This window comes from Gallinula chloropus (genome assembly GCF_964237585.1).
Source record: "Gallinula chloropus genome assembly, chromosome: 3".
Lineage (NCBI taxonomy): Eukaryota > Metazoa > Chordata > Aves > Gruiformes > Rallidae > Gallinula > Gallinula chloropus.
Genome location: NC_140087.1, coordinates 121,918,628 through 121,944,121, shown reverse-complemented (window position 1 = coordinate 121,944,121; position 25,494 = coordinate 121,918,628). Strand labels below are relative to the sequence as shown.

Here is a 25,494-nt window from a genome sequence, read left to right as displayed (position 1 = left end):
GCTCATCATTTCACCTGCTGAGAATAACCCCCTGCAGACTCACAGGGGAAAGAGCAGGAGGGAAAGAATTGGTACCTCTGCTGCAGTTGGTTTCTCCTCTTATCACAGAATCCCAGCCTGGTCTGGGCTGGGAGGGACCCCAAGGGTCCCAGAGCTCCAACCCCCTGCCACAGGCAGGGACACCAACCTCCAGGCCTGGAGCTACACAAGGGTGCCCAGGGCCCCAGCCAACCTGGCCTTGGACACCCCAGGGATGGGGCACATTAATTCAGGGGAGGCTGAAGGGGGGTTGGCAGCACTGAACTCCCTGATTTAGATGGAAACAGCATCTCCAGGTGGTTCAGGAGCAGGAGGCCAGGTGCAGGCTGGATTCTCCCTCAGGCAGTTGAGCCTTCATTCCAATCTCCTGGGCTTCTTCAGGCCTGGTGGTGGGTTAATAGTGACATCCCTCTGCTTCCCCACCACCAGCTTGTGAGGTGTGTCTGGAGGTGGGGGCTGAACCAGGACAGAGGTGGCATGGTTGGCCCTTTGTCACCTCCCAGGATCTGTTGAGGGAGGGAGGGATGGGTGGGATGGGGTGGATGGATGGGATGGATGGAGGGATGGATGGAGGGATGGAGGGATGGAGGGATGGATGGAGGGATGGATGGGATGGATGGATGGATGGATGGAGGGATGGATGGAGGGATGGATGGATGGAGGGATGGATGGGAGGGAGGGATGGGTGGAATGGGGTGGGTGGATGGAGGGATGGAGGGAGGGATGGATGGATGGGATGGATGGAGGGAGGGATGGATGGGATGGATGGATGGATGGATGGAGGGATGGATGGATGGATGGGAGGGAGGGAGGGATGGGTGGGATGGGGTGGGTGGATGGAGGGATGGAGGGATGGATGGATGGATGGATGGCTGGAGGGAGGGATGGATGGATGGATGGATGGATGGATGGATGGGATGGATGGATGGGATGGGATGGCATGGATGGATGGATGGATGGATATGCTACCTTTCACCAGAAGCTCTCCCTTGCTGCAGGAGCAGAATTTGTCCAGGTAGCAAACAGCATCCAAGGGCTGAACTTAGCAGGGAAAGGGGGGGACAGGACTTCACGGGATGGTGGATGCTCTTAGGAAAGCCAGATGCACACCTTGTCTCAGAGCCCTTGCTTGGACAGAGCAGGCACTTCCATGCCTGGAGGGGTTCCCCATCACCCCTGACCTGCACCAGACACACAGATGGCTTCATCAAAAGATGCTGCAAGCCACAAGGCAAAGAGCACAGTGCAGCTCACCATGGGGTGTGCAGAAGTCCCAGCCTGACCCAACCCAAGGCTTGGAGCAAACTCCAAGCACCAAACCAGCCAGGCAGGGTTTGAAAGAGGAGCTGTGCCTGCAGTCTGATAAAATTACAGGTGACCCAGAAAAACTCCCTCTCTTTCCATCAGCAGAAAGGCTGGGGAAGGAGCAGGGCACCCCATGAATTATGAAACACTTGGAAATGAAAGGCTGTGGAGACAAGTGCTGAATATTTCATTCCCTCTTACTCTGCTCTTGGATGCCAGGGGAAGGAGGTTGGGAGAGGTCCAAGGAAGGAGCCTGTTATCCCAGTAATTCACACCCCTGCAGATGAGCTGTCCAGAGTTCTGCAAGCTGAGAGTTCTGGTGGCTGAGGGAGCCAGTGGGATCCTGGGGGCATCAGGAGGAGTGTGGGCAGCAGGTGACAGGAGGGGATCCTCCCCCTCTGCTCTGCCCTGGCCAGGCCCCAGCTGGAGTGTTGTGTCCAGTGCTGGGCTCCCTGGGATCAACCAGCCAGGGATCTCCTGGAGAGAGTCCAGAGGAGGGACAGGGATGCTGAAGGGCCTGGAGCATCTCCCCTGGGAGGAAAGGCTGAGGGAGCTGGGGCTGTTCAGCCTGCAGAGAAGAGCCTGAGAGGGGATCTGATCACTGGGGATCAAGAGCTGAAGGGTGGGAGCCAGGGGGCCATGGGCAGCCTCTGCTCAGTGTCTGTGGGGACAGGACAAGGGGCGATGGGCTCAAGCTGGAGCCCAGGGAGTTCCCCCCAATGTGGGGAAGAACTTCTTGCCAGTGAGGGTGAGGGAGCCCTGGGACAGGCTGCCCAGGGGGTGTGGAGTCTCCTTCTCTGGAGAGATCCCAGCCCCTGTCCTAGGGACCCTGCTTGGGCAGGGGGTGGGACCCCATGGGCTCTGGGGGGCCCTTCCAGCCCCTGTTATTCTGTGAGTCTGTGTGATTCTGTGATTCTCTGGCTGGGAAGGGAAGGTCCCTCCTGTGCACCAGCAGAAAACATGAAGAACATAAAGCCACAGCTCCTTGACAAGCCATGAGCCAGCAAATAAGTAATGGCTTTTAATAGAGAGCACCAGGCTGCTCTGCTCCCCGGGGTGTCCATTCAGACCTGGAATTTAACAAGCAGAGATGCTTTTAGCACACACAGTGCTGCACTCCCTGGCTGTGGGAGCAGCAGGCTGCCACGAGCCCAGGCAAAGAACCTCTATGAGTAATTAGATGCTTTTCACCCTCCTCATCCTCACTCTGTGCCTGCTGTAAATCTCTCTGGCCACAGGGGCCTTTTGGCTCTGGGAAGTGTTGTCCTGGCTCAGGGGAAGCTGTCACCAGCTCTGTGACAAATACACAGGGACACACAGCTGGCCCTGCACAGCACAGACCATGGTGGTAACAATAGAACCAAGGACCACAGGATGGGATCAAAGGATTAAGGACATAGAACTCCCCAGAAGAGTCCAGAGTAGGGTCTGGCATCGGGGGAAGAACAACCCCAGGGACCAGTGTAGAGTCATAGAATCCCAGCCTGGGCTGGGCTGGGAGGGACCCCAAGGGTCCCAGAGCTCCAGCCCCCTGCCACAGGCAGGGCCACCAACCTCCAGGCCTGGAGCTACACAAGGGTGCCCAGGGCCCCAGCCAACCTGGCCTGGAACACCCCCAGGGACGGGGCACCCACCCCCTCTCTGGGCAGCCCCTTCCAGCCCCTCCCCACTCTCTCTGCACAGAACTTCCCCCCAGTCTCTCCTCTCCCCCTTCCCTCCTCCAGCTTCACTCCAGCCCCTTGTCCTGCCAGGCTCTGCCCTTTAACAAGCCCATTCCCCTCCTGTTCCTGGGGTCCCTTCAGGGACGGGGAGGCTGCAGTGAGGTCCCCCCACAGCCTTCTCTTCTCCAGGCTGACCCAGCCCAGCTCCCTCAGCCTCTCTCCATGGGGAGCTGCTCCAGCCCTCTGAGCATTCCCGGGGCTCCTCTGACCCCTCTCCAACAGCCCCACATCTTCCTTGTGTTGGGCCCCAGCTCTGGCCACAGGACTCCAGCTGGGGCCTCCCCAGGGCAGAGCATCTCCTCCCAAGGCAAATGGAAGGCAGATCAGCCCCCCAAGATCCTGCAACTTGGCCAGCAAAGCCCCTTTCCCATTAAGAACCAAGGGTGGTGGGTGCTCACCCCAGCTCTCCTGACTCCTCTCCTCTTTGCTCCATAGGCTCATTGGCACTTTCCGGATGGTTCTGCAAAAGGTGGTGGAGGAAGGTCACGTGGAGGTGACGGACACGCTCATCGATGACAATAACTCTGCCATTCAGGTAGGTCCTGAGGAGTAAGTGGCCACTTCTGCCCTTCAGTTGCTTCTGTGTGAGGGGGACCTCACTGCAGCCTCCCCGTCCCTGAAGGGACCCCAGGAACAGGAGGGGAATGGGCTTGTTAAAGGGCAGAGCCTGGCAGGACAAGGGGCTGGAGGGAAGCTGGAGGAGGGAAGGGGGAGAGGAGAGACTGGGGGGAAGTTCTGTGCAGAGAGAGTGGTGAGGGGCTGGAAGGGGCTGCCCAGAGAGGGGGTGGGTGCCCCGTCCCTGGGGGTGTCCAAGGCCAGGTTGGCTGGGGCCCTGGGCACCCTTGTGTAGCTCCAGGCCTGGAGGTTGGTGTCCCTGCCTGTGGCAGGGGGTTGGAGCTCTGGGACCCTTGGGGTCCCTCCCAGCCCAGACCAGGCTGGGATTTTATGATTCTATGATTGTGCTGAAGCTGGGAGAACAGAGCATTCCGTGCTGTGTGCCTGAACCCCCCAGTTCTCAAACCTTCCTTCACCCCATTATCCTCTCTGAAGGACCAAAGCAGCCAGGGGGGTCCTGAGGACACACAGCCAATGTTCTGCATCCTGTGAGAAGCTCAGGCTGGGGGACAACCAAGGAGATGATGGGGTTTAACCTGCACACAGGGTGCAGTTGCTCATAAACAGCTCAGAAATACAGTACAAGTGTCCTGCTGCTGGGGACCTGTGGCAGCTCAGAGCATCATCTGGTCCCCAGATCCCTGCAGAGGTGCTGAGCAGCTGCTCTGAGCACAGTCCCACACTGAGCTCTGCTCCCAGTGTTCTCCTGCACCTGAACACTGGGCTCTGCTCTGGCCATCAGAGTATCAATCCATACCAGTAGCACCACTGGTCTGAAACCCTCCACATGGACAGGATTTGTTTCTCAAGACTGGTTTGATCTGACCCCCATGGAAATGCCTCGGGCAGCAGCTCACCCAGAGTCCCATGCTGTGTGCTCCTCTAAGGAAAACTGGGGTAAGAAATAGCCCCCAGGCTGGGTCTGCATCCCAAACCCAGAGCCCCCATCCCTCACCCTCTGCATCCCTCACCCAGAGCCCCCAGTGCCAAGGAAAAGGCTTCAGGTACCCAGAGCAGCTGCTGTGGGGTCAGTGTGTTTCCAGTGCGTTTTGTACTCAGCACTGGGGAGGCTGCAGCTCCAGTGCTGGGTCCAGTTCTGGGCTCCTCAGCATCAGAAGGACAGGGAGGTCCTGGAGCGAGTGCAGAGAAGGGCAACCAGGCTGGGGAAGGGGCTGGAGGGCAAATCCTCTGAGGAGCAGCTGAGGGAGCTGGGGGTGTTGAGCCTGGAGCAGAGGAGGCTGAGGGGAGCCCTTCTCCCCACCTGCCCTGCCCTGCCAGGAGGGTGCAGAGAGGTGGGCGATGGTCTCTGCAGCCAGGGGCCAGGAGATGGGCCAAGGGGCAATGGGCTCAAGCTGCCCCAGGGCAGGGTCAGCTCAGCTGGGAGGGCAAAGTTCTTCCCTGGCAGAGTTGTGGGGCTGTGGCACAGGCTGCCCAGGGAGGGGGCTGAGTCCCCAGCCCTGGGGGTGTTTAACAGGGGGGAGATGAGGTGCTGAGAGATCTGGGGCAGCACAGGACAGGGATGGTTGGACTGCAGGAGCTTAAAGGGCTTTTCTAACCCTGTGATTCTGTGATTCCATCTCCTTAACACACCCCAAGGGAGCTGTTTCCCTTGGAGGCTGCAGTTTATAACACACTTGGAGATACAGCTGCTTCTGATCTTCCTGGGTATCAAAGCCCTGGTGTTTTAATTAAACAATAAAGCCTCAGATCCCCCTTCCTCCCCCCTCCCTTGTTTGATTTCTAATTCTTTCTTCCCCCACTCAGCACAAAGGCAAAGTGTGATTGCCTGGAGCCCTCTGTGCTCATAACAAGCAGTTAGCAAGGGAAAGATGTGAGGTTTCATTAGGAGGAGACAGGAGGTGGCTTCTGGTGGGGGAAGAAGCTGATCCAAGGAGCCCAGTCCTGAGGAGAGGGGCTGCAGACCCAGGATGCAAAAATTGTTCCAGGGTTGGAGAAAAGAGCTCCTGCTGCTCTCTTGGGTTGTCAGACTGAGAAGCTGTCTGGGTAAAGTCCATGGGACCCTCCAAAGGAAGGACATCTCATATTTTTAAGACCCTGTGGTGTCACAGAGAGGAGAAAGGAAAATCAGTGTTTGAAAATGAAATACAGGCAACGCCTTGGTATTAAAATGATGGATGTTTTAGAGTGGACCTAGGACTGAGGAGGTACCTGCGTTGCCTTTACCCCAGCAAGAGGGTAAACTGGGACCAAAGGAGCCTTGGGAAGAGTGAATCCAGAGGGGATGCCTGGGACAGTTTGATGGAGAAGCATTAGTGGAAATATAGAGCTGGAGTAGCTCCTGATGGCAGCAGAGGCAGCCCTCCTGGGCAGGTACCCACATTCTTCCAAGCTTGGGATGCTGTTGGTCTTCTACCAAACCAGATGTGTTGTGTATCCACAGAATGACAGAATAATCAGGGTTGGAGGGACCTCTGGAGACCCCCCAGTGCCACCCCCAGAGCAGGGTCCCCTCGAGCTGCACAGGACAGCGCCCAGGATCAGGGGTTGGGGTGGCTCCAGGGATGGAGGGAGACTCCCCAACCTCTCTGGGCAGCCTGGCCCAGGGCTCTGCCACCCTCCCAGCACACAAGTTCCTCCTCAGGCTCAGGGGGAACTTCCTCTGCTCCAGTCTGTGCCCAGGGCCCCTTGGCCTGTCCCTGGGCCCCCCTGAACACAGCCTGACCCCTCCTCCTGAGCCCACCCCTCAGGGGTTGCTCAGCACTGAGCAGATCCCCCTCAGGCTTCTCTTCTGCGGGCTGAGCAGCCCCGAGTCCCTCAGCCTCTCTGCCCAGAGATGTCCTGGTCCTTGCAAACTGGTGCTTCTACTGCAGCCAACCCTCCCACCTCCAAACCCAACCCTGTGGATGCATCTGCAGCATCTCCCCTGGGAGGAAAGGCTGAGGGACCTGGGGCTGTTCAGCCTGCAGAGAAGAGCCCCAGAGGGGATCTGATCACTGGGGATCAAGAGCTGAAGGGTGGGACCCAGGGGGCCATGGGCAGCCTCTGCTCAGTGTCTGTGGGGACAGGACAAGGGGCGATGGGCTCAAGTTGGAGCCCAGGGAGTTCCCCCCAGTGTGGGGAAGAACTTCTTGCCAGTGAGGGTGAGGGAGCCCTGGGACAGGCTGCCCAGGGGGTGTGGAGTCTCCTTCTCTGGAGAGATTCCAGCCCCTGTCCTGGGGACCCTGCTTGGGCAGGGGGTGGGACCCCAGGGGCTCTGGGGGACCCTTCCAACCCCTGTGATTCTATGATCCATGTAAAGAATGTCCAGCTCCAGGTATCATCCCCAGATCTGGGTGAAGGGAGAGTCAGGTCTCCCCCACCACCATCTCCTGGAAAGCATCCCCAGCAGAACTTCATCTGTCATCAAATGCAAAGGAAATTGTTTTCCTTTATCTGGGCTGACTGAAAACCCTCTCTGGTGGCTTCCAGCCAGCCCTAATAACGTTATTGATTTGCCTTAGCAAAGAGATTAAAAGAGCCAGGAATTGTAATGCTAGAAAGGATATTATGGTCTGGGCTCCTGTGGGAGAGGCTCTGGGACGCCTCAGGATGTGTCACCATTTCAGGTGCTGAACCCAACCACACACAAATGATGTTAAATGCCCAGGGACAGAGCGATCCACCAGCCCCTCAGGGAACTGTTCTGCCTGTTGATTTTACTTGCTGTTAAATGGAGGGGTTTGCTTCCAGTGGGAATGTCTCCTGGCTTCAGCTCACCCCTCCTGATTCCCCTTATCACAGAATCCCAGAATCCCAGCCTGGTCTGGGCTGGGAGGGACCCCAAGGGTCCCAGAGCTCCAACCCCCTGCCACAGGCAGGGACACCAACCTCCAGGCCTGGAGCTACACAAGGGTGCCCAGGGCCCCAGCCAACCTGGCCTGGAACACCCCCAGGGACGGGGCACCCACCCCCTCTCTGGGCAGCCCCTTCCAGCCCCTCACCACTCTCTCTGCACAGAACTTCCCCCCAGTCTCTCCTCTCCCCCTTCCCTCCTCCAGCTTCACTCCAGCCCCTTGTCCTGCCATTGCTGTTCCCTTTCCCTTTCACAGTTTATTGCATCTGTATTTTTTTCTCCATTTCTTCTCCATTTTTTCATTCCCCTTAAAGGATTTTTGAGCCTTTAAATAGACTTTTTAAAAAAAACCCCAACATTTCAAACCCAACATTTCACCACCAACTCGAGGTGCTTTGCCAGTGGGAAATATCAATGTTCCAACACGTCTCGTCCCCCCTCCCTCTGCCTTTGCTTCTTTAAACAACCTGAAACAGCTTGGGGAGGCCAGCACAGCGTGGCAAATCACTGTGATTGACTCCAATTTGTGTTGTGCCATATGAAGCGTGAGATCAGTCAAAACTTTCCCCTGAGCTCAGTTTCCAGCTGGGTTTGAGTCACCCCTTTGCTGCTGTTTGCTGAACACACAGAATCCTTCCTGGGTGCATCTTCTGAGTGCAGGGAAGGGCAACCAGGCTGGGGAAGGGGCTGGAGGGCAAATCCTCTGAGGAGCAGCTGGGGGAGCTGGGGGTGTTGAGCCTGGAGCAGAGGAGGCTGAGGGGAGCCCTTCTCCCCACCTCCCCTGCCCTGCCAGGAGGGTGCAGAGAGGTGGGCGATGGTCTCTGCAGCCAGGGGCCAGGAGCTGGGCCAAGGGGCAATGGGCTCAAGCTGCCCCAGGGCAGGGTCAGCTCAGCTGGGAGGGCAAAGTTCTTCCCTGGCAGAGTTGTGGGGCTGTGGCACAGGCTGCCCAGGGAGGGGGCTGAGTCCCCAGCCCTGGGGGTGTTTAACAGGGGGAAGATGAGGTGCTGAGAGATCTGGGGCAGCACAGGACAGGGGTGGGTGGACTCGATGATCTTCAAAGGTCTCTTCCAACCTGCTGACTCTGTGATTCTGTGACTGTTTCCCAGCCTTCCATCATCCCTCTGCCAAGCTGGGGTTGGAGCAGGTCAGGTCTGTCCCTCCTCTTAAACACAGAGATGAAAAAGTGCAGATCTTTTCCTCACAGCTTTCCCTGCTCCTGTTTTTTCATCCCTCTCCTTTTCTCCTTCTGTCTAAAATCAATGGCCTCTGTGCTGGGTAGAACTTCTGATTTCTCCATGGAAGCAGAGTGGGAGGAGGGGGTTTGGGTTGTTTTGAGCTTTGTAGCAGCTGTTTGTTTTTCTAAACAGACATGGGTTTAGGAGAGGGATTTCTTGCCCCATGCTGCAGTTTCAGCAGGAACATTGGGCATGGGGGCAGAGGCAGTGCTGGCAGGTCTCTGGCAGCAAGGTGAGCTCTTAGAGGTCATCATCAGCAAGGTGATGCCCCATGGGGGGGGGACATGTGACACAGCATCATCTGCCCATGGTACCTTCAGCTGCTTGAGGGGCTGGTTTGCTGCTGATGGACTTGTATGTCTCTTGTGTCTGATGGGCTGGAATGCAGCAGCAGCTCACAGAATCAGAGAATCAGAGTGATGGGGGCTGGCAGGGACCCTCTGGAGACCCCCCAGTGCCACCCCCCAGAGCAGGGTCCCCTCAGCCCAGGATCAGGGCTTGGGGTGGCTCCAGGGATGGAGGGAGACTCCCCAACCTCTCTGGGCAGCCTGGCCCAGGGCTCTGCCACCCTCCCAGCACACAAGTTCCTCCTCAGGCTCAGGGGGAACTTCCTCTGCTCCAGTCTGTGCCCAGGGCCCCTTGGCCTGTCCCTGGGCCCCCCTGAACACAGCCTGACCCCTCCTCCTGAGCCCACCCCTCAGGGGTTGCTCAGCACTGAGCAGATCCCCCTCAGGCTTCTCTTCTGCGGGCTGAGCAGCCCCGAGTCCCTCAGCCTCTCTGCCCAGAGATGTCCTGGTGCCCTCAGCACCTTTGTAGCCCTTCAAGTGAATCCAGTCCCTGAGCAGCAGGGAGGCTGCAGCACCATGCTGGAGCTGGCTTGAGCCAAGCCCTGGAGCCAAAGACCTGCTCTCTGAGTGTCCCATGTGCTTGGTGAGGAGAAGCTTTGTGGTCAGCAAGGCTCAGAGATCAATCCAGCTGACCCAACAGCTCTTCCTGCCTTTCAGACTTTGCAGGGCCACCCTTCCTCTCTTGGGAGCTGACTGTGTCTTCCTTGTGTGTTGCAGACCAGCATCTCCATAGAGATCAGGTACCAGGCTCTGGATGGGCCAGTGGGCACCTGGAGCGACAAGGAATTCCTGGAGACTCCCAGCGTGCAGTCCGAGGGTGACAGCAGGTACCTGGAGACAGACAGCCTGCTCTGCAGCCACAGGCAGGGCTTGGACACCCCTCCAGGCAAATCCACCCAGCAGTCTGCAGAGAGGAGCTTCAGGAGGTAACGGGATGCTCAGCACTGGGAGACATATCACAGCAGCTGGGCTGGGGAGGGGGGCTCGGTGTGCCATGGACTGGCAGCATTGCCCTGCTGTTCCCTTAAGCATCCTGTCCCCTGGCTGTCAGAAGACCTTTTTTTTGCACAGCTCAAGGTGAGAATGGGCTGAAGTGCCCACCCAGCAGTGCCACCAGGTCCCTGGTGCTCCATCCCCCCTGTCCAGCAGGTAGCTGGAACTTCCAGGCAGTGCTGAGGGTTGTGGCACCTTGTTGCAGATACTGGAGGAGAAACAGAGTGAGGAACAGGTTCAGAGGGTGACCTGTTGGTCAGACCTCATGTCCAATGGGGTTAGAGCCATGGCTGGGGTCTTGCATCTTGATGGAGCTCAAGGTGTGCTGAGGGGAGAGTGCAGCTGCAGCCAGGGGCATGGGGAGGAGGGCAGGTTGTCCACAAAACCACCCCAGTGTGGTGTCTCTGGGCTGGAAGGGGACAGTGACTGTGCCCCTGGCCAGTGTCCATGTGCTGGAGGGTGTCGTGAGGGTGCACAGCTGATGGCAAGGCAGCTGGGGAAGCAGAGGCTGGAGGAGAAAGCAGGGACACCATGGCATGGAGGGGGGGAGCAGCCCCTGCACCTCCCTTGCAGCATTAACCCTCACCCAGGCAAGCACCCAGCTTCTCAGAGGCATTGTCAGAGCTTCTCCCACAGCAGCCTGGCAGGACCTCAGGACCTCACCAGCCTTAAGTGACACCCCATACCCAAGTGCAAAGTCCTGTTTGGATTACCTGAACCCTCACACAGTGATGGGGCCACCTCCAGTTCTTCTCAGGGATGCTCTTACCAGCTTCCTACTCATTTAAGAGTCCCTAGCAGAGGACTTGGTGTCTTTCCAAGCTCACAGCACCTGACAATGGATGAGAACAAGCCCAGGGAGTGTCTCCTTCCATTTCCTGACCCAGAGCTGCTGTAAGGAGTGGAACACCCAGCCTGGTGACTGGGATGGGTGCTGAGGGCTCTGGGCTGGGGATGCTGCACTTGGCTGTTCACTGGGATGCAGGGCAAGCTGGGGCAGGTTCTGCTATGAGCTGTGGATATGGATGCTCAGGGCTTGGTCCTTGGTGGGAGAAACAGCCCCCTGAGCACCTCATATGTGGCCATGAGGCCAAGGCATGGATGGACACTGAGTCCCAGCAGTACTGGGCCAGATTCACCCCATCACTGGTGCTGTGAAGCCTGTGGTGAGTCCTCAAGCAGCTCATCAGGCAACAGGAGAGTTTTCCAAGTGTGAAACCACTTGCACACAGGTCTCTTGGGTGTGTGTGCTGCTGGGACAGGCTTCCAGGCAGGTTCAGGTAGTTGTGCTGTCCCTGCAGGTACTTTGTCTGTTGGGCTCCACCCCAGTAGCTCTTGAAGCCTCTTTCCTTTGGGAGAGGGGAGACATCAAAGTCCTGAACTTGCAGAAGGTCTTGTGGAAAGAGAGAAACTGGCAGAGGAGGAAGGTTCTATGAGTGGGACAGGCAGAGAGTGAGGGCAACCCAGGGCTGAGCCTGGCCTGGAGAAGCCTGAGGGGGATCTGCTCAGTGCTGAGCAACCCCTGAGGGGTGGGCTCAGCAGGAGGGGTCAGGCTGTGTTCAGGGGGGCCCAGGGACAGGCCAAGGGGCCGTGGGCACAGAGTGGAGCAGAGGAAGTTCCCCCTGAGCCTGAGGAGGAACTTGTGTGCTGGGAGGGTGGCAGAGCCCTGGGCCAGGCTGCCCAGAGAGGTTGGGGAGTCTCCCTCCATCCCTGGAGCCACCCCAAGCCCTGATCCTGGGCTGAGGGGACCCTGCTCTGGGGGTGGGTCTGGGGGGATCTCCAGAGGTCCCTCCAACCCTGATTATTCTGGGATTCTGTGAATCCTCAGCTCACCCACCCCTCTCCTGGGATGAGCACAGGGCTACAGTCCCAAACTGGGCACCCCTTTTCCTTCCAAGCCCGCATGGGAGCCCAGCTGGGGGGGTGAATCCAAACATCCCCCAAGGAATCAGCTGCTGGTTTGATGCCCTTTCCCCCCCCTGCAGCAGCCCTACAGCCCCCCACCCCAGGGTTGATGCCATCGGTGCTGTGGGACCATTTGGGTCCTGTCTGGGGTTTAGAGCTTTGCCCTGGCCATGTAAAGCCAACATTTCTTTGTCCCCACATTGTGAGACTGAGGGAAGGTGTCTCCAGCCCTTGAGACTGAGGGAAGGTGTCTCCAGCCGCCCCCACCACTCCCAGGCAGTTAATTATCTGTGTGAATTGGGCTGAAACCTGATGAGTTTACAAACAAACTGGGAGCTGGGCTTCATTTCCCAGCTCAGTGGAGCGTGAGGCTGCTGAGCAGGGGGGAGATGCTGAAGGGTTTCAAGGGGGGGGATGGCATGGCAGAGCAACCAGGCAGAGCCTGGCTTCCAAAGAGGGTGTCTGTCAGGCCCCCAGGCTGGGGAACCAGCGTCCTGCTTGCACCATGGGGGCTCTGCAGACACGGGCAGCAGGATGTGAACGTGTCTTTGACCTCACTGGAGCTGCAGTGAACACCACATGGCTGATGCTTCACTGGCAGGGAGTGGGTGGATAAATCCTGCTTACAGGCTCTGGGTTAGGTCTCCAGAGAACATAAAGTTAAGTTTAAGAGGAGGATGAGCCCTGCCTGGAGTCGTGCCATGGCTGAAGGCTGCTGAGCTGTGGTGGCTCCATGCAGGGGGTGCTGGGAAGAAGGACTTCTGGAAGTTGATTCCTGTGTCTAGAAGTTGATTGTTGGGTCCAGTTCTGGGCTCCTCAGCATCAGAAGGACAGGGAGGTCCTGGAGCGAGTGCAGAGAAGGGCAACCAGGCTGGGGAAGGGGCTGGAGGGCAAATCCTCTGAGGAGCAGCTGAGGGAGCTGGGGGTGTTGAGCCTGGAGCAGAGGAGGCTGAGGGGAGCCCTTCTCCCCACCTCCCCTGCCCTGCCAGGAGGGTGCAGAGAGGTGGGCGATGGTCTCTGCAGCCAGGGGCCAGGAGCTGGGCCAAGGGGCAATGGGCTCAAGCTGCCCCAGGGCAGGGTCAGCTCAGCTGGGAGGGCAAAGTTCTTCCCTGGCAGAGCTGTGGGGCTGTGGCACAGGCTGCCCAGGGAGGAGGCTGAGTCCCCAGCCCTGGGGGTGTTTAACAGGGGGGAGATGAGGTGCTGAGAGATCTGGGGCAGCACAGGACAGGGATGGTTGGACTCCAGGAGCTTGAAGGGCTTTTCCAGCCTGGGGACTCTGGGATTTGTATGTGGCTGGTGAAAAATCCTGCCCGTTGGGGCACTGAAATAAAAGCTCCAACTGTTTTAAAGGAGGAGGACTCCAAAAAAACCCCAAGTCCTACTGTCCCAAGTAGTGTTTGTGTGGACAATTGCCCTACATCTGCTTTTAATCTGCTGCTTTTGCCCCAGAGGAGCTTCCCCATCTCCTCTTGTTTGGAGTCTTGTCCCACAGCAGTGGGTCATTTGAGCTCAAGGGGATGTCAGGCTTGGCTGTGTCTTGCTGCCCCTGCCCTCAACCTCTTCCCACCCCCCGTGGTCAGTAGTGTCACCATGATTACTGACACAAATACTGAGGTTGGCTGGGGCCCTGGGCACCCTTGTGTAGCTCCAGGCCTGGAGGTTGGTGTCCCTGCCTGTGGCAGGGGGCTGGAGCTCTGGGACCCTTGGGGTCCCTCCCAGCCCAGACCAGGCTGGGGGTTCTATGGAAGGGCTGATGTCTTCTGTGTCACCACCCTCACAGGATGGAAGAGGATGAGATGTATTACCACAGTGAAGATGAACTTTTGGGAGAGGGGGACACCCTTAGCCAGGGATCCCTCAACGCAAGGTAGGGAGAGCCCACCAGCACCCACTCGTGCTGGTGGCAGTGGGGTTTGCAGTGCTGTGTCGCTCCTGCTGTGTCCCTGGGGATGCCCCACAAGCATTGGGGGTGTCCCCTGGATCCCCATTTCTCTGCTGCAGCAGAGATGGTGGGGAGAAAAAGATGGAGCAGCTGGAGCAGCATCCTTGGAAAGGATCCAGGATGGAGAAAGGGCCTTGGGATAAGGCTGCAACTGGGGGTACAGCCCTGCCTTTGGGGCCCCCTTCCTTCTCCAGGTCCCACCACACATGGGGAACAGCTCCCCCTGGAAGAAGAGACCAGCACATGGGAAGAGCCCCTTGTGACCTGCATGAAGATCTCCTCTCTGTGTGCAGTGGCTTGTTGTGCAGTGCTGTGCCCTGAGGTCTTCCCCACCATGTGCCAGAAAGGGTTTGGGGAGGAGCTGCAAGATAACAACACAGAGAAGTTCAGCTAAAACCCAGGGACCAGCCTGATGCCTCTAGAGCAGCTCAGCCAAAGGAAGGAGCATTTTTGGGGGGGACTCCTCCCCTCAAGTGGGTCCAGTGATTGCAGAAAGCCTATGAGGGTGGTTCTTCCTACACACGACTCTTCTGGGGGGCTCTTCTCATAACCCCCTGCAGCTTGTTGCTGAGTGCCTCAGGCTTCCAGAGCATGGAGATATTGACTCTCCATGGTGGAAGTTTGGGGCCTCATCTGTACCAGTAAACACCTTGATCAAGTCTCATTAATTAGACTGATGCCACTTGGGCCAAGCCTAGATGTGGGAGCTGTTGCCCCATGGGTTGGACTGGGCATCACTTCACAATGCCTTCAGCTTCCCATGGGTACCACTGAGGTGGGCAGCCCCACCACCCCACATCAGCCTCTGGACCTGGCCAACTCAGGAAAGCCAAGGTTAGAATCAGCATACAGGTCCTGCCTCATCTTTGGGGGTTGGGTTTGGGGTGAGCTGCTCACAGGACAGCCAGAAACCAAACTTCTGTGAGGCAGCAGCAGCAAGCCAGGCTGTAGGACATGGGGAGAGAAACCCCAGGAGCTCAGCTCCCATCCCTGGAGATGCTGAACGCTGAGCTGGGTACACATCTGAGGAAGAGTCTGAGGGGAGCTGATCTTCCCTTGGGGAAGAAGTTGGGCTTAAAATCTTCCTGGCAGCCTCTTTGCCTGTAATTCCCTCCCTCTTCACAGTTTGTCTCCATCCTCTGTGTCCCCTTGGGCAGGCTTTGCATCTGAATGAGGGGCTGGAAGGACCCCCCCAGAGTCCCACAGCCTTTCTGTGGGTGTCATCTCCATCCCAAAGCTGTTCCCCCCCCTCCCCTGGCTCATTAGGGACATTCTTTTGCTATTCAGCTGCTTCCCTCTCCTGAGGGGGTGCAGAAGGGGGGTGTGGGGGGTGTAGGGACCAAATAGCCCTTGAAATGGGAAAAGCAGCAGCAGCAACAGCACCGAATATAGAAATAGCACTGGGGTTGCCAAGCACTTCCCAGGCTGGTGCTGGTGAGACTGGTGTGGGAAACCTGTGCAGTGGGGGTTATATCAGAGCTGTTTGCACTGGGACAGGCTGCCCAGGGGGTGTGGAGTCTCCTTCTCTGGAGAGATCCCAGCCCCTGTCCCAGGGACCCTGCTTGGGCAGGGGGTGGGACCCCAGGGGCTCTGAGGGCCCTTCCAACCCCTGTGAGTCAGTGATTCTGTGATCCCTTACTCTGGCAGGAGGCATCAGACCTTCTTTCCCAGACCCCTTAGACCAAGGCTGGTTTCTCTTGAGGGTTTTTTTGCAAGGCTGCCCACCTATGAGCTTTTCTTTGCATTATATTGGCCCAGAGCTGGGGAGGGAGCTGGTGTGTGCTGGGACAGCAGGAACCGAGCTTGGTGCCCACTGCTCCTACCATGGGGTGAGGACAGGGCTTTCCAAGGGAGAAGGGGCTGGTAATTCCCATTTCCTCCTTCCAGGCAGGCTGGGGCATGGCACAGCACCGACCCAACACACCCTTATCCAGCCTAAGCAATTGTCCCCAAATTCACCCCAAGCAGCAGCCAGGAGGGGAGGAAGGACATGGGGGTGGAGGGGAGGAAGGACATGGGGTGGAGGGGAGGATGGACATGGGGGTGGAGGGGAGGAAGGACATGGGGATGGAGGGGAGGAAGGACATGGGGATGGAGGGGAGGAAGGACATGGGGGTGGAGGGGAGGAAGGACATGGGGTGGAGGGGAGGAAGGACATGGGGATGGAGGGGAGGAAGGACATGGGGATGGAGGGGAGGAAGGACATGGGGGTGGAGGGGAGGAAGGACATGGGGGTGGAGGGGAGGAAGGACATGGGGGTGGAGGGGAGGAAGGACATGGGGGTGGAGGGGAGGAAGAACATGGGGGTGGAGGGGAGGAAGGACATGGGGGTGGAGGGGAGGAAGGACATGGGGGTGGAGGGGAGGAAGGACATGGGGGTGGAGGGGAGGAAGGACATGGGGGTGGAGGGGAGGAAGGACATGGGGGTGGAGGGGAGGAAGGACATGGGGATGGAGGGGAGGAAGGACATGGGGGTGGAGGGGAGGAAGGACATGGGGGTGGAGGGGAGGAAGGACATGGGGGTGGAGGGGAGGAAGGACATGGGGGTGGAGGGGAGGAAGGACATGGGGGTGGAGGGGAGGAAGGACATGGGGTGGAGGGGAGGAAGGACATGGGGGTGGAGGGGAGGAAGGACATGGGGATGGAGGGGAGGAAGGACATGGGGGTGGAGGGGAGGATGGACATGGGGGTGGAGGGGAGGAAGGACATGGGGTGGAGGGGGCTGGTTCACTCCTACCTTAGCAGGGAGCTCAGCCAGCCAAAAGGACCAGGGATGGAGCCTGCAGGGACCCACTCAGCGTGGGGTGGCAGGGGGAGGAGCAGCCCCATGCCAGCTGGCTGTGGGTTTGCCTGGAGTGGTTTGCTGTGTTGGTGTGTTCTGAAGTTCTTCCCGTGCTGAAGTAAATCATCCCCTGGCTTAAACCAGCAGAAGACCCCTCTAACTTCATATCACAGTGGGGTTTTTCCCCCCCCTTTCTCTCTAAATGCCCCAGCCTTGGAGATGATGGAGAAGAAGAGCAGCACACTAGGTAAATACCCACAACAACCTTCCTCTGGTGACCCTGAAATCACCCTCTGGTGACCCTCTACGGTGCTGAGACGTGTCCAAAGCCTTGCTCAGCAAACAAGGCTTCCTTAAATCCAGGCTTAAATGTCTGAACCTACAGCCCTAGGTCTGTTCAGTCAAGACTTAGAGGTTTCCCAGGGGCTGGTGGGCTTGGAGCCTGCTCATGTTTGTGATGGAGCAAGCCCAGGCACAGGGGGTAGCACCTTCCCAGCTGCTGGGTGGGTAGTTAGCACAGTCCCTGGCATAGCTTTGGCTCAGTGTTTGTCTGGGCACAGGGACTAGGATATGATGCACCAGGAGCCACCCCAACCAGGTAGCCTGGATGCAGGTTTACCCATATGGACAGGGAATGAGCCTTGGTCCATCCATCGACCAAGAGAGATGCTTCCCTGGATTCCTTCTGTGGCCCCTGAAGAGGGATGGGCTCCTTCAGAAGCAGCTCAGGTAGAGCAGGGACCCCACTGCACCTCCAGGATTTGGGTGGGAGAGGGCTGTGCACGTCACCACCTTGAAACTGAGATCCCAGCAGGCATCACCTGATAGCTGCTGACCTTGAAATATTCATGGGCAGGCCAGAGCTCTGCAGCAGAAAGCAATCTGGTCCTGGTTAATTATTGATCACAGCTTTTCTTCTGTGTGGATCCAAGACATGTCCAGCTCAGCTCAACCCTCCTCCTGCCACTAATTACCCCCACAGGTCACTTGCTCCAAAGCTGGGGTCGTTGCCAAGCCCAGGACTTGAACTTGGTGATGGAAACACCCCTGGCAGCAGCCTGGGAGAGGGGAGACTTTGCTTCTTCCAGGGCACCTCCCTGGCCAACCTGTGCTGGCCAGTGGTGCAAACAGGTCTGCTTGGCTCTGTTGCTGCTCACAGTGGCTTTCCAGGGCTGCTGTGTGTAGGGAGAGGTGGAAAGGAGAGGATAGAGCTGTGAGGTGCATCCCAGCACCATCCTGTGTGGCCCCAGGAAGCTCAGCAAGGGTCCTGCTATGACCCCAGTCCTCCTAGGTCAAATCTCCCAAGGGATGGTTCCCCCCTCCCAGGATCTGACCCCCAGTTTGAACCTGAGCATCCTCCATCCTCGGTGGCTGTGGAGGACTGGTGTGGGCAGCTCATAAACCTTCGTGGCCAAGGAGATCAGAGGGTGCAGAGTTGCTAACTCAAGGGTGGGATTTGGGCACACAGCTCAGGGATGTCACCCCCTGGACCAAAGTCTCCATCAGCAAACCCAGGGACATCAGGGTCCTTTTCATCCTGAACCAAACAGAAGGGGAAATGATGTCCCAAAGACCATCAGTCCCTCTCCAGGTGGCTCCCATCCCATGCAACCCTGCTGGTGCATCATCAAGCTGACAGGAATTGCATCCTGAGGACCCCAAACAGTGGGGAAATGGCCAGAAAAAAGGGGTTCAGAGCAATGGGCTGGGTACCACTGTGAGTCCCATGGGAACTGTGGCTTGGACACACCACCAGCCCTCCTTGGAAGGGTTGTCCCCATCACTGGGCTTGCTGGAACCTGGTCCATGTCCCCCCCTGGTGCTGCTGGGCTGCTCCAAGGAGCCTGACACTGGTTTGTTTGTTTCCTTCTCCCTTTCTCCTCAGGATCAAGTTTAATGATGGATACAAGTCAGTAGCAAGGTACCAAACTGTCATGACTGGTGGGATCTTGGCTCTCTCTGGGGGGGGGTTCCTCTCATCCCAGCCCATCCCAGTCACCCCATTCCCCATGAATATGTGGCTGCCCAGGTGTAAATGCAGCCATGGGGATGTGGACCAGTCTGGTTCAGGTTCCCAATCTTCCTTAATTCGAATTAATTCCCAAATGTTCAGGCAGGAGAGCAGGGTGTGTGGTCCAGACCTGGGTGAAGCACCACAGGACTGTGTCTCTGCAAGAGCAGGAGAGCCCAGGAGTGCTCTGAAGCTGGAGCAAGGCAGAAAGATCTGTATGCACACGAGCCCTGTGCTTCAGGAGCTTTCTGTGGGGTCCAGCTGCACCCTCAAACCTCCTCCAGCTCACATGGCAAAGGAGGTGCAAGTCCTGTGGTGCCTCAACCACCAGACCCCACGCAGTATGATGGTCATCACCCTGTTTGTAGGGCTGGTGGACTCCCAGACACAGCATGACTAAGATGGGTTGTAGATTGGATATTAGGAAACATTCCTTCACCAAAAGAGTGGTCAGGCAGAGGGACAGGATGCCCAGAGAGGTGGTGGAGTCACCATCCCTGGAAGGGCTCAAAGACCATGTAGACAAAAGCCACGTAGACTCTCCAGGACTTGGTTTAGTTGCCCTGGGGGTGTTGGACAGACAGTTGGACTTGATGATCTTAGAGGTGTTATCCAACCCTATAGATTCAGTGATCTCATGATTCTATGATAAGGACACATCTCTCCAAATCCATTTACCTGGCATGGGTCAACTCAGGACAGTGGTCCCAGCCCCAGCCTGTCCCTGTTGCTGCTCAGCTTTTTGAGGGAGGTGGAGAGGATGCAGGAGAATCATGGAATCAGAATGGCATGGGCTGGGAGGGACCCCAAGGGTCCCAGAGCTCCAACCCCCTGCCACAGGCAGGGACACCAACCTCCAGGCCTGGAGCTACACAAGGGTGCCCAGGGCCCCAGCCAACCTGGCCTGGAACACCCCCAGGGATGGGGCACACACCCCCTCTCTGGGCAGCCCCTTCCAGAAACCTGCAGAAGAGTGTTGGTCTCCCAGTGCCAAGCAGGAGCTGAGTGTGGGACAGTGACTCCTCAGCACCTCTCCACACAGTCCTGGATGAGGCCAGAGCAGGATCTTGCCCTCTGGGGTTGCATTGCACTGAATAAACCTCAGCATCAGCCCAGGAGGATCCTCCCAAGGGCTGGTGGCAGCTTGTAGCCCTTCCCCCTGTCCTGGCCAGCCCCCTGTGTCCTGGGGGGAGGATGGAGGGTGCTGTATGTCTGTTTGGGTGGGTCTGTGTCTTCCTCACCTTCATCCTCCTGGCTGTGTCTCTTCCAAACAGTGAAGACCCTGAAGATCCCAGGTACTGGGTGTGGTGTCCCTGCTTTGCTCAGGCCTGTTGGGCATGGTGTGTGCCTGCATGTTACATGTGTGTTGGTGTACCGACCCCTGCATGGCATTTGAACCCAGGGAAAGGTCCTAACTGCTTCCTGCCCTCTTCCTAACGAGGGACAGAGCTTTCTGGTACTCCCCCCATGCCCTTCTCCACAAAGAGCAGGACTTCTCTGTGTTCAGACTGTTTCTTCTACTCAGGTGCCTTCCAAAGGAGCTTTGAGGATACTGTCTGTCTGTCTGACTAGCTATCCACCCACCCATCCACCTGTCCATCCCAATGCAGCTACTTCCATTCATCACTCTGTCCATCTCAATACAATCCTATCCATCCATCCATCCATCCATCCATCCATCCATCCATCCATCCATCCCTCCCTCCCTCCATCCATCCATCACTTCATCCATCCATCCATCCATCCATCCATCCATCCATCCATCCATCCATCCATCTCATGGCATTTCTTTCCATCCATCACTGGAATTCTCACCATCCACCCATCCCTCCCTCCCTCCCTCCCTCCCTCCCTCCCTCCCTCCCTCCCTCCCTCCCTCCATCCATCCCTCCATCCATCCATCCACCCCCCCATCCATCCATCCATGCCTCCATCCATCCATCCACCCCCCCATCCATCCATCCATCCCCCCATCCATCCATCCATCCCTCCCTCCCTCCCTCCCTCCCTCCCTCCCTCCCTCCCATGCTCCTTTCCTGCCAGCTGTCCCATCTTTTCATGCACTCCTCCTCCTCCCCCTCACTCCAGCACTACCAGTCCTGTCACTATCCCTGTTCCCAGGTCCCTGGACACCAGTGGGTTGGGAAGTCCCGTTGCCACGAGCTGTCCCTCTGGCATGCTGGGGTGTGGGTGATGGATTGCTTGATGCATGCTGCTGACGGGGGTTTTGAGGGGGGGACGTGGGCAGGGGTCTCCACCCCTGCAGCAGGGTGAACCCCATCTCCTTGTGATTGCAGAGCTAAGGCTAGAGGCAAAGAGAAAAGACACCTGGCGCTGCCATTCAGGTACCCCCACTCCCCCCACCCCTGGGAGAGCTCAGGGTCACCTTCCAGCCTCAGCACCTCTCCCTTCACAGCATCCCCCTCAGCAGCAGCAGGGCAGGGCCACAGCTTCATCCTGGTGATGGTGCTTCACACCAGCTGGCTTGGAGAGATCCCCTGGAAATTCCCTGGTGGGGCAGCTCATTGGGAATCCTTTGGGATTAAAGAGGGAATTAAATCTTGGTTTTGGGTGAAATTAAATTGGAAAAGGCCTGGAGATGCCTTTTCAGGCACCTGAATCCCAAACTGTGGTGGTCAGAGGCGCCTTCTGCAGTGAAGGTTGGTGTGAAAGGGGCAAGGGATGGTGGAGGGGAGGCAGAAAGAGTAATCTGGTGTAAGCTGCTGCTCCAACAGGTCCCTGGATCTCTGGCCCCCTCCCATGGTGCAGTTGGCTTGTCCACCCAGGAGCCAATGACCCACATGCCCAGGGCCAGCAGCACCGTGCGTGGCTGCGGGAGGAGCCAGGAGAGCAGCAGGATGTGGGTCCCATCCTGCCATGGTGGGGTTTTGGTGGTGGTGGTGGTGGGTGTCACCAGGCACTCTGACATCCCCAGGGCAGTCTGGATGGGCACTGTGAGTTTCCCATCCCAGCTGGGATGGGGAAGGATCCCAGAGCAGGGGGGTGAGATGCAGCTGCTGATCCCTCTGGTGATGCAAAGGGCTTGTGCATCCAGAGCCACCCCATCCATGCTCAGGGTGAGGTGGTGATGAGCTGTGTGGCTTTGCAGGGAGCACAAACAACACCCAGGGAGCTGCTGGAGAGAAGTGTGGAGTGATTGAAATCCTCTCCTGGCACTGGGCAGGGGCACTGGGGCAGCTTTTACAATGCAGATGAAGCTGCTGAGCTGCTGGCTCCCCTGACAAGCTCAGCTGGCAAGGGAGTAACTTCTGCTGGGTCAGTGCAGGTGGAGAGCAGGACTGCTTCTGGGTGGGGTTCCTTGGCCATTTTCCACCCCGTGCTCCAAGCTGCCCCTGCCCACCCTGGGCTGAACGGGAGGACCCTGCTCTTCCCAGACCCCCACCCAGCGTTGGGTCCTGCTCCCTGTCTTGTGCTGGAGCCATTCTGGACTTCACATCCCTAAAAACCCCATCCAGGGACACCTCAAACCAAAGGTTGGGTTTGGGTTGGGGTTTTGTCTCCAGGTGGTTTTCCAGTGGCTCAGGGAGACAAACATCCCTGTGCTGAGGCCACCATCCTGCCCCACGTCCCCAGTAGAGACTCAGCCATGGGCTGAAGCAGAGTAACGAGCTGTAATTAAAAACCAGCCCTCCTAATTAGCTTCTAGAGCTATTTAATGGCTTTCTCCTTGCTGCTTTGCTGATGCATGATGGGGAGAGGTTAGCCAGGGAAGGGAGAGTGACTGGGGAGGCAAACAGGGGGGGCAGGACTCATGTGGAGAAGTGTGGGAGCCCTGGGTGAAGGAGAACAGGTTTGAGGAGGCTGGGCAGGGGGCTCTGAAGGGGAACTGGGAGGATGCAGAGTCAGCCTGGGCAGGCATGAGGACCCCCAGCTCCAGCCCCCCTGCCCTAGCTGAGCCCTGTCTGGAGGGAAGATGTGAGTACACCTTGGTGGGGGGATAATATGGGTGGGATTCAAAGCACTTGAAGGGCACTGAAGCTTGTTTGCCTCTTGTTCCTCTGATGCATGGCCCCTGGCTCCAGCAAAGGCAAAGAGAAGACGAAGGAGCACAAGTAGGTTTGCTCTCCTTGCTCCTCCTCCTCCTCCTTTCCAGCTTTCCTGGCTCAGGCTGGGGCAGATCCTGTACCTGGTGTGCTCTCCCTCACCCTAAAGCCGAGCCTGGCAGCCCTGAGGGAACTTGGGTCTCTGGGCTGGGTGGCCTGAGGGCTTGGAGCCTGCATAGGGTATTTCCCTGCAGCAGAAGCTGGGTGGAGGAGTCTGGCTTGGAGCAGCCCCTGGCAGTGCTGGAAGGGGTCTGGCTCCCATCAGCTTTGGATGGGTCCTGGCTGGGGGCAGTTTCCCTGGGCAGTCTGGCCAGGACTCAGGGCAGGAGAGGGTCTGGGCACAGGACTGGGCAGACAGGGCTTAGCACCAGCTTTACAGGTCCTGTGCCCACAGGTCTGGCTGCTGTGACCCCCACGTAGACAGTGGCTTCAGCTCCTGCCTCCCTCTTGGCCCCAGGTGCTTGAGCTGACACCAGCCCAGGCTGTGCCTGGGCTCTCCCAGCAGCAGCATCCTCCAGCTGCCTGGCTGAGCAGCTCTGCTGCAATTAAAGCTTTGCTCTGAGCATCCCCACAGCCACCCCAGGGCACCCCCCAGCCAGCGAGGTCTCTCCAGGCTCACGTTCCTTGCACTGCAGCTGAAGGACTGGTTTCTGGGAGCAGCTTACTGGTGGACCCTCCTGGTCAATGGTGCAAAGCAAGGAGGTGGGGGTGAGGTGGGGAAAGGGCAGAAATGATCTTCACACAGTCAGCAAGAAGAAGGCAGCCCCCAGAAAAGGTGGGAAGAGACCTCCTGGCACTGAGCAGCCTGGTCCTTGCTGGCTCCCCTCCCCAGTCTGGCTGCCCAGGGGAGGAAGGGGCTGGCTGGGTGCAGGGGCTGGGCTCTGGGCTTCAGGGGGATGTGTGTAGTGACCCCATGGGGCTAACAGTGGGATCTGTTCCCAGGACAGTGGGGGGACTGGGAGCCCTGTTAGCAGGGGGGGGCAGTGTGCACCTGATGGGTGTAATTCCTGCAAGGAAATGAGCCGTGGGTGCCCTGTGCCCAGCTCCCCAGTAAGAAGCAATGATTAACGTGTCCTTTTTAGCCATGAATCATTAACCAGTAACCTGCAACCCTGCCTTGAGCTGGTCAGGGGAGAGAGACTGCTTCCAGCTCCCTGCCCACATCCCAAAATCTGTCTGTCTGTCTGTGCTCCCCTCCAGGAGAGCTGAAACCCTTTGAAAGGATGGGTGTCACGGGGGGTGAGGAACTCCCCCTGAGCCAGCAGTGGCTCTGGCAGCTGGGAAGGGCGATGGGATCCTGGGCTCCATCAGCAGAGGGGGGGCAGCAGGGACAGGGAGGGGATTGTCCCTCTCTGCTCTGCCCTCCCCAGCTGGAGTCCTGTGGCCAGAGCTGGGGCCCAACACAAGGAAGATGTGGGGCTGGTGGAGAGGGGTCAGAGGAGCCCCGGGGATGCTCAGAGGTCTGGAGCAGCTCCCCATGGAGAGAGGCTGAGGGAGCTGGGCTGGGTCAGCCTGGAGAAGAGAAGCTGTGGGGGGACCTCACTGCAGCCTCCCCGTCCCTGAAGGGACCCCAGGAACAGGAGGGGAATGGGCTTGTTAAAGGGCAGAGCCTGGCAGGACAAGGGGCTGGAGTGAAGCTGGAGGAGGGAAGGGGGAGAGGAGAGACTGGGGGGAAGTTCTGTGCAGAGAGAGTGGGGAGGGGCTGGAAGGGGCTGCCCAGAGAGGGGGTGGGTGCCCCGTCCCTGGGGGTGTCCAAGGCCAGGTTGGCTGGGGCCCTGGGCACCCTTGTGTAGCTCCAGGCCTGGAGGTTGGTGTCCCTGCCTGTGGCAGGGGGTTGGAGCTCTGGGACCCTTGGGGTCCCTCCCAGCCCAGCCCAGGCTGGGATTCCATGATGAAGCCAAGTGAGCAGCAGCTGAGCAGGGGATGTGTGTGCTTCACCATCAACTGAAGGTGCTTCATCTCTTCATCTGCTCAATCCCTGTCAGACACCAGCCAGTCCCAGGGCAGAAAGCTGTGGGGATGCTCTGGTGTCTAATACAGCTTTAACTTTTCCTGGAGGCTTGTGTTCCATCCTCCACCCCCAACCCCCCAGGGACCCAGTCCTGACCCTGCTGCTGGGTCAGTTTGCAGCGTGCTGGAGTCTTGTGCTGCTTTGGAGGGGAGCAGCCTCCCCTCCATCACCTCCCAGCTCTTTAGGACACCAGGCTGAACCCAGGCTCTGGCAGCAGGTGGTGGCTCCTGGTGCTGCCTGTGCTGCCATCTCAGGTTCTCTGCTCCTCATGTAATATTCACATGGGGACGGTGTCAGCTCCCTGCCAGCTCTGGCTTCCCACCCTCACCCGCTGGGTGCCTGGCAGGAGCAGCAGAGGGATTGGCACGACCTCACTTTCCTGCCACAAGGACCCCGCTGTGCTGGGAGAGGGGCTGGGCCAGGGTCCCCCTCCCTGAGCTACCCGTGGGGCACAGCTCTGCCCTCAGCACTGGGATGGCTGCTGCACCCTAGCTGTGCTGCTGGCTGCTCCCCTGCCCAGCTGTGTTCTTCCAGCATCTCTCCCTGGGGAAGGCGAGCCCTGGACAGCCAGCGAGTGAAGGTAGTGCTCCCAAGGGATGGGAATGGGGGGGGTGGGGGGCTATGGGGTCTCTCAGCACTCACCTGGCTTGGGACAGGTGATGGATGGGCTTTGGGAAGGGGATGGGGGGTGAGGGTGAGCAGCTGGGACAGCTCCTTCCTCCCTTTCACTT

General features: G+C 58.3%; 1 protein-coding gene across 1 annotated transcript in view; it reads left to right on the top strand.

Moving 5' to 3' along the window:
- Window positions 1–25,494, top strand: part of OTOF (otoferlin) — a gene marked incomplete at both ends in the record, with an annotated part of 104,311 nt that overhangs the window by 21,095 nt on the left and 57,722 nt on the right. The window contains 6 exons of the mRNA XM_084261792.1: window positions 3,501–3,600; window positions 9,773–9,981; window positions 13,734–13,820; window positions 19,963–19,983; window positions 20,986–21,033; window positions 22,732–22,761. Coding sequence (XP_084117918.1) covers window positions 3,501–3,600; window positions 9,773–9,981; window positions 13,734–13,820; window positions 19,963–19,983; window positions 20,986–21,033; window positions 22,732–22,761 — 495 coding nt within the window. The remainder of the gene's footprint in view (window positions 1–3,500; window positions 3,601–9,772; window positions 9,982–13,733; window positions 13,821–19,962; window positions 19,984–20,985; window positions 21,034–22,731; window positions 22,762–25,494) is intronic.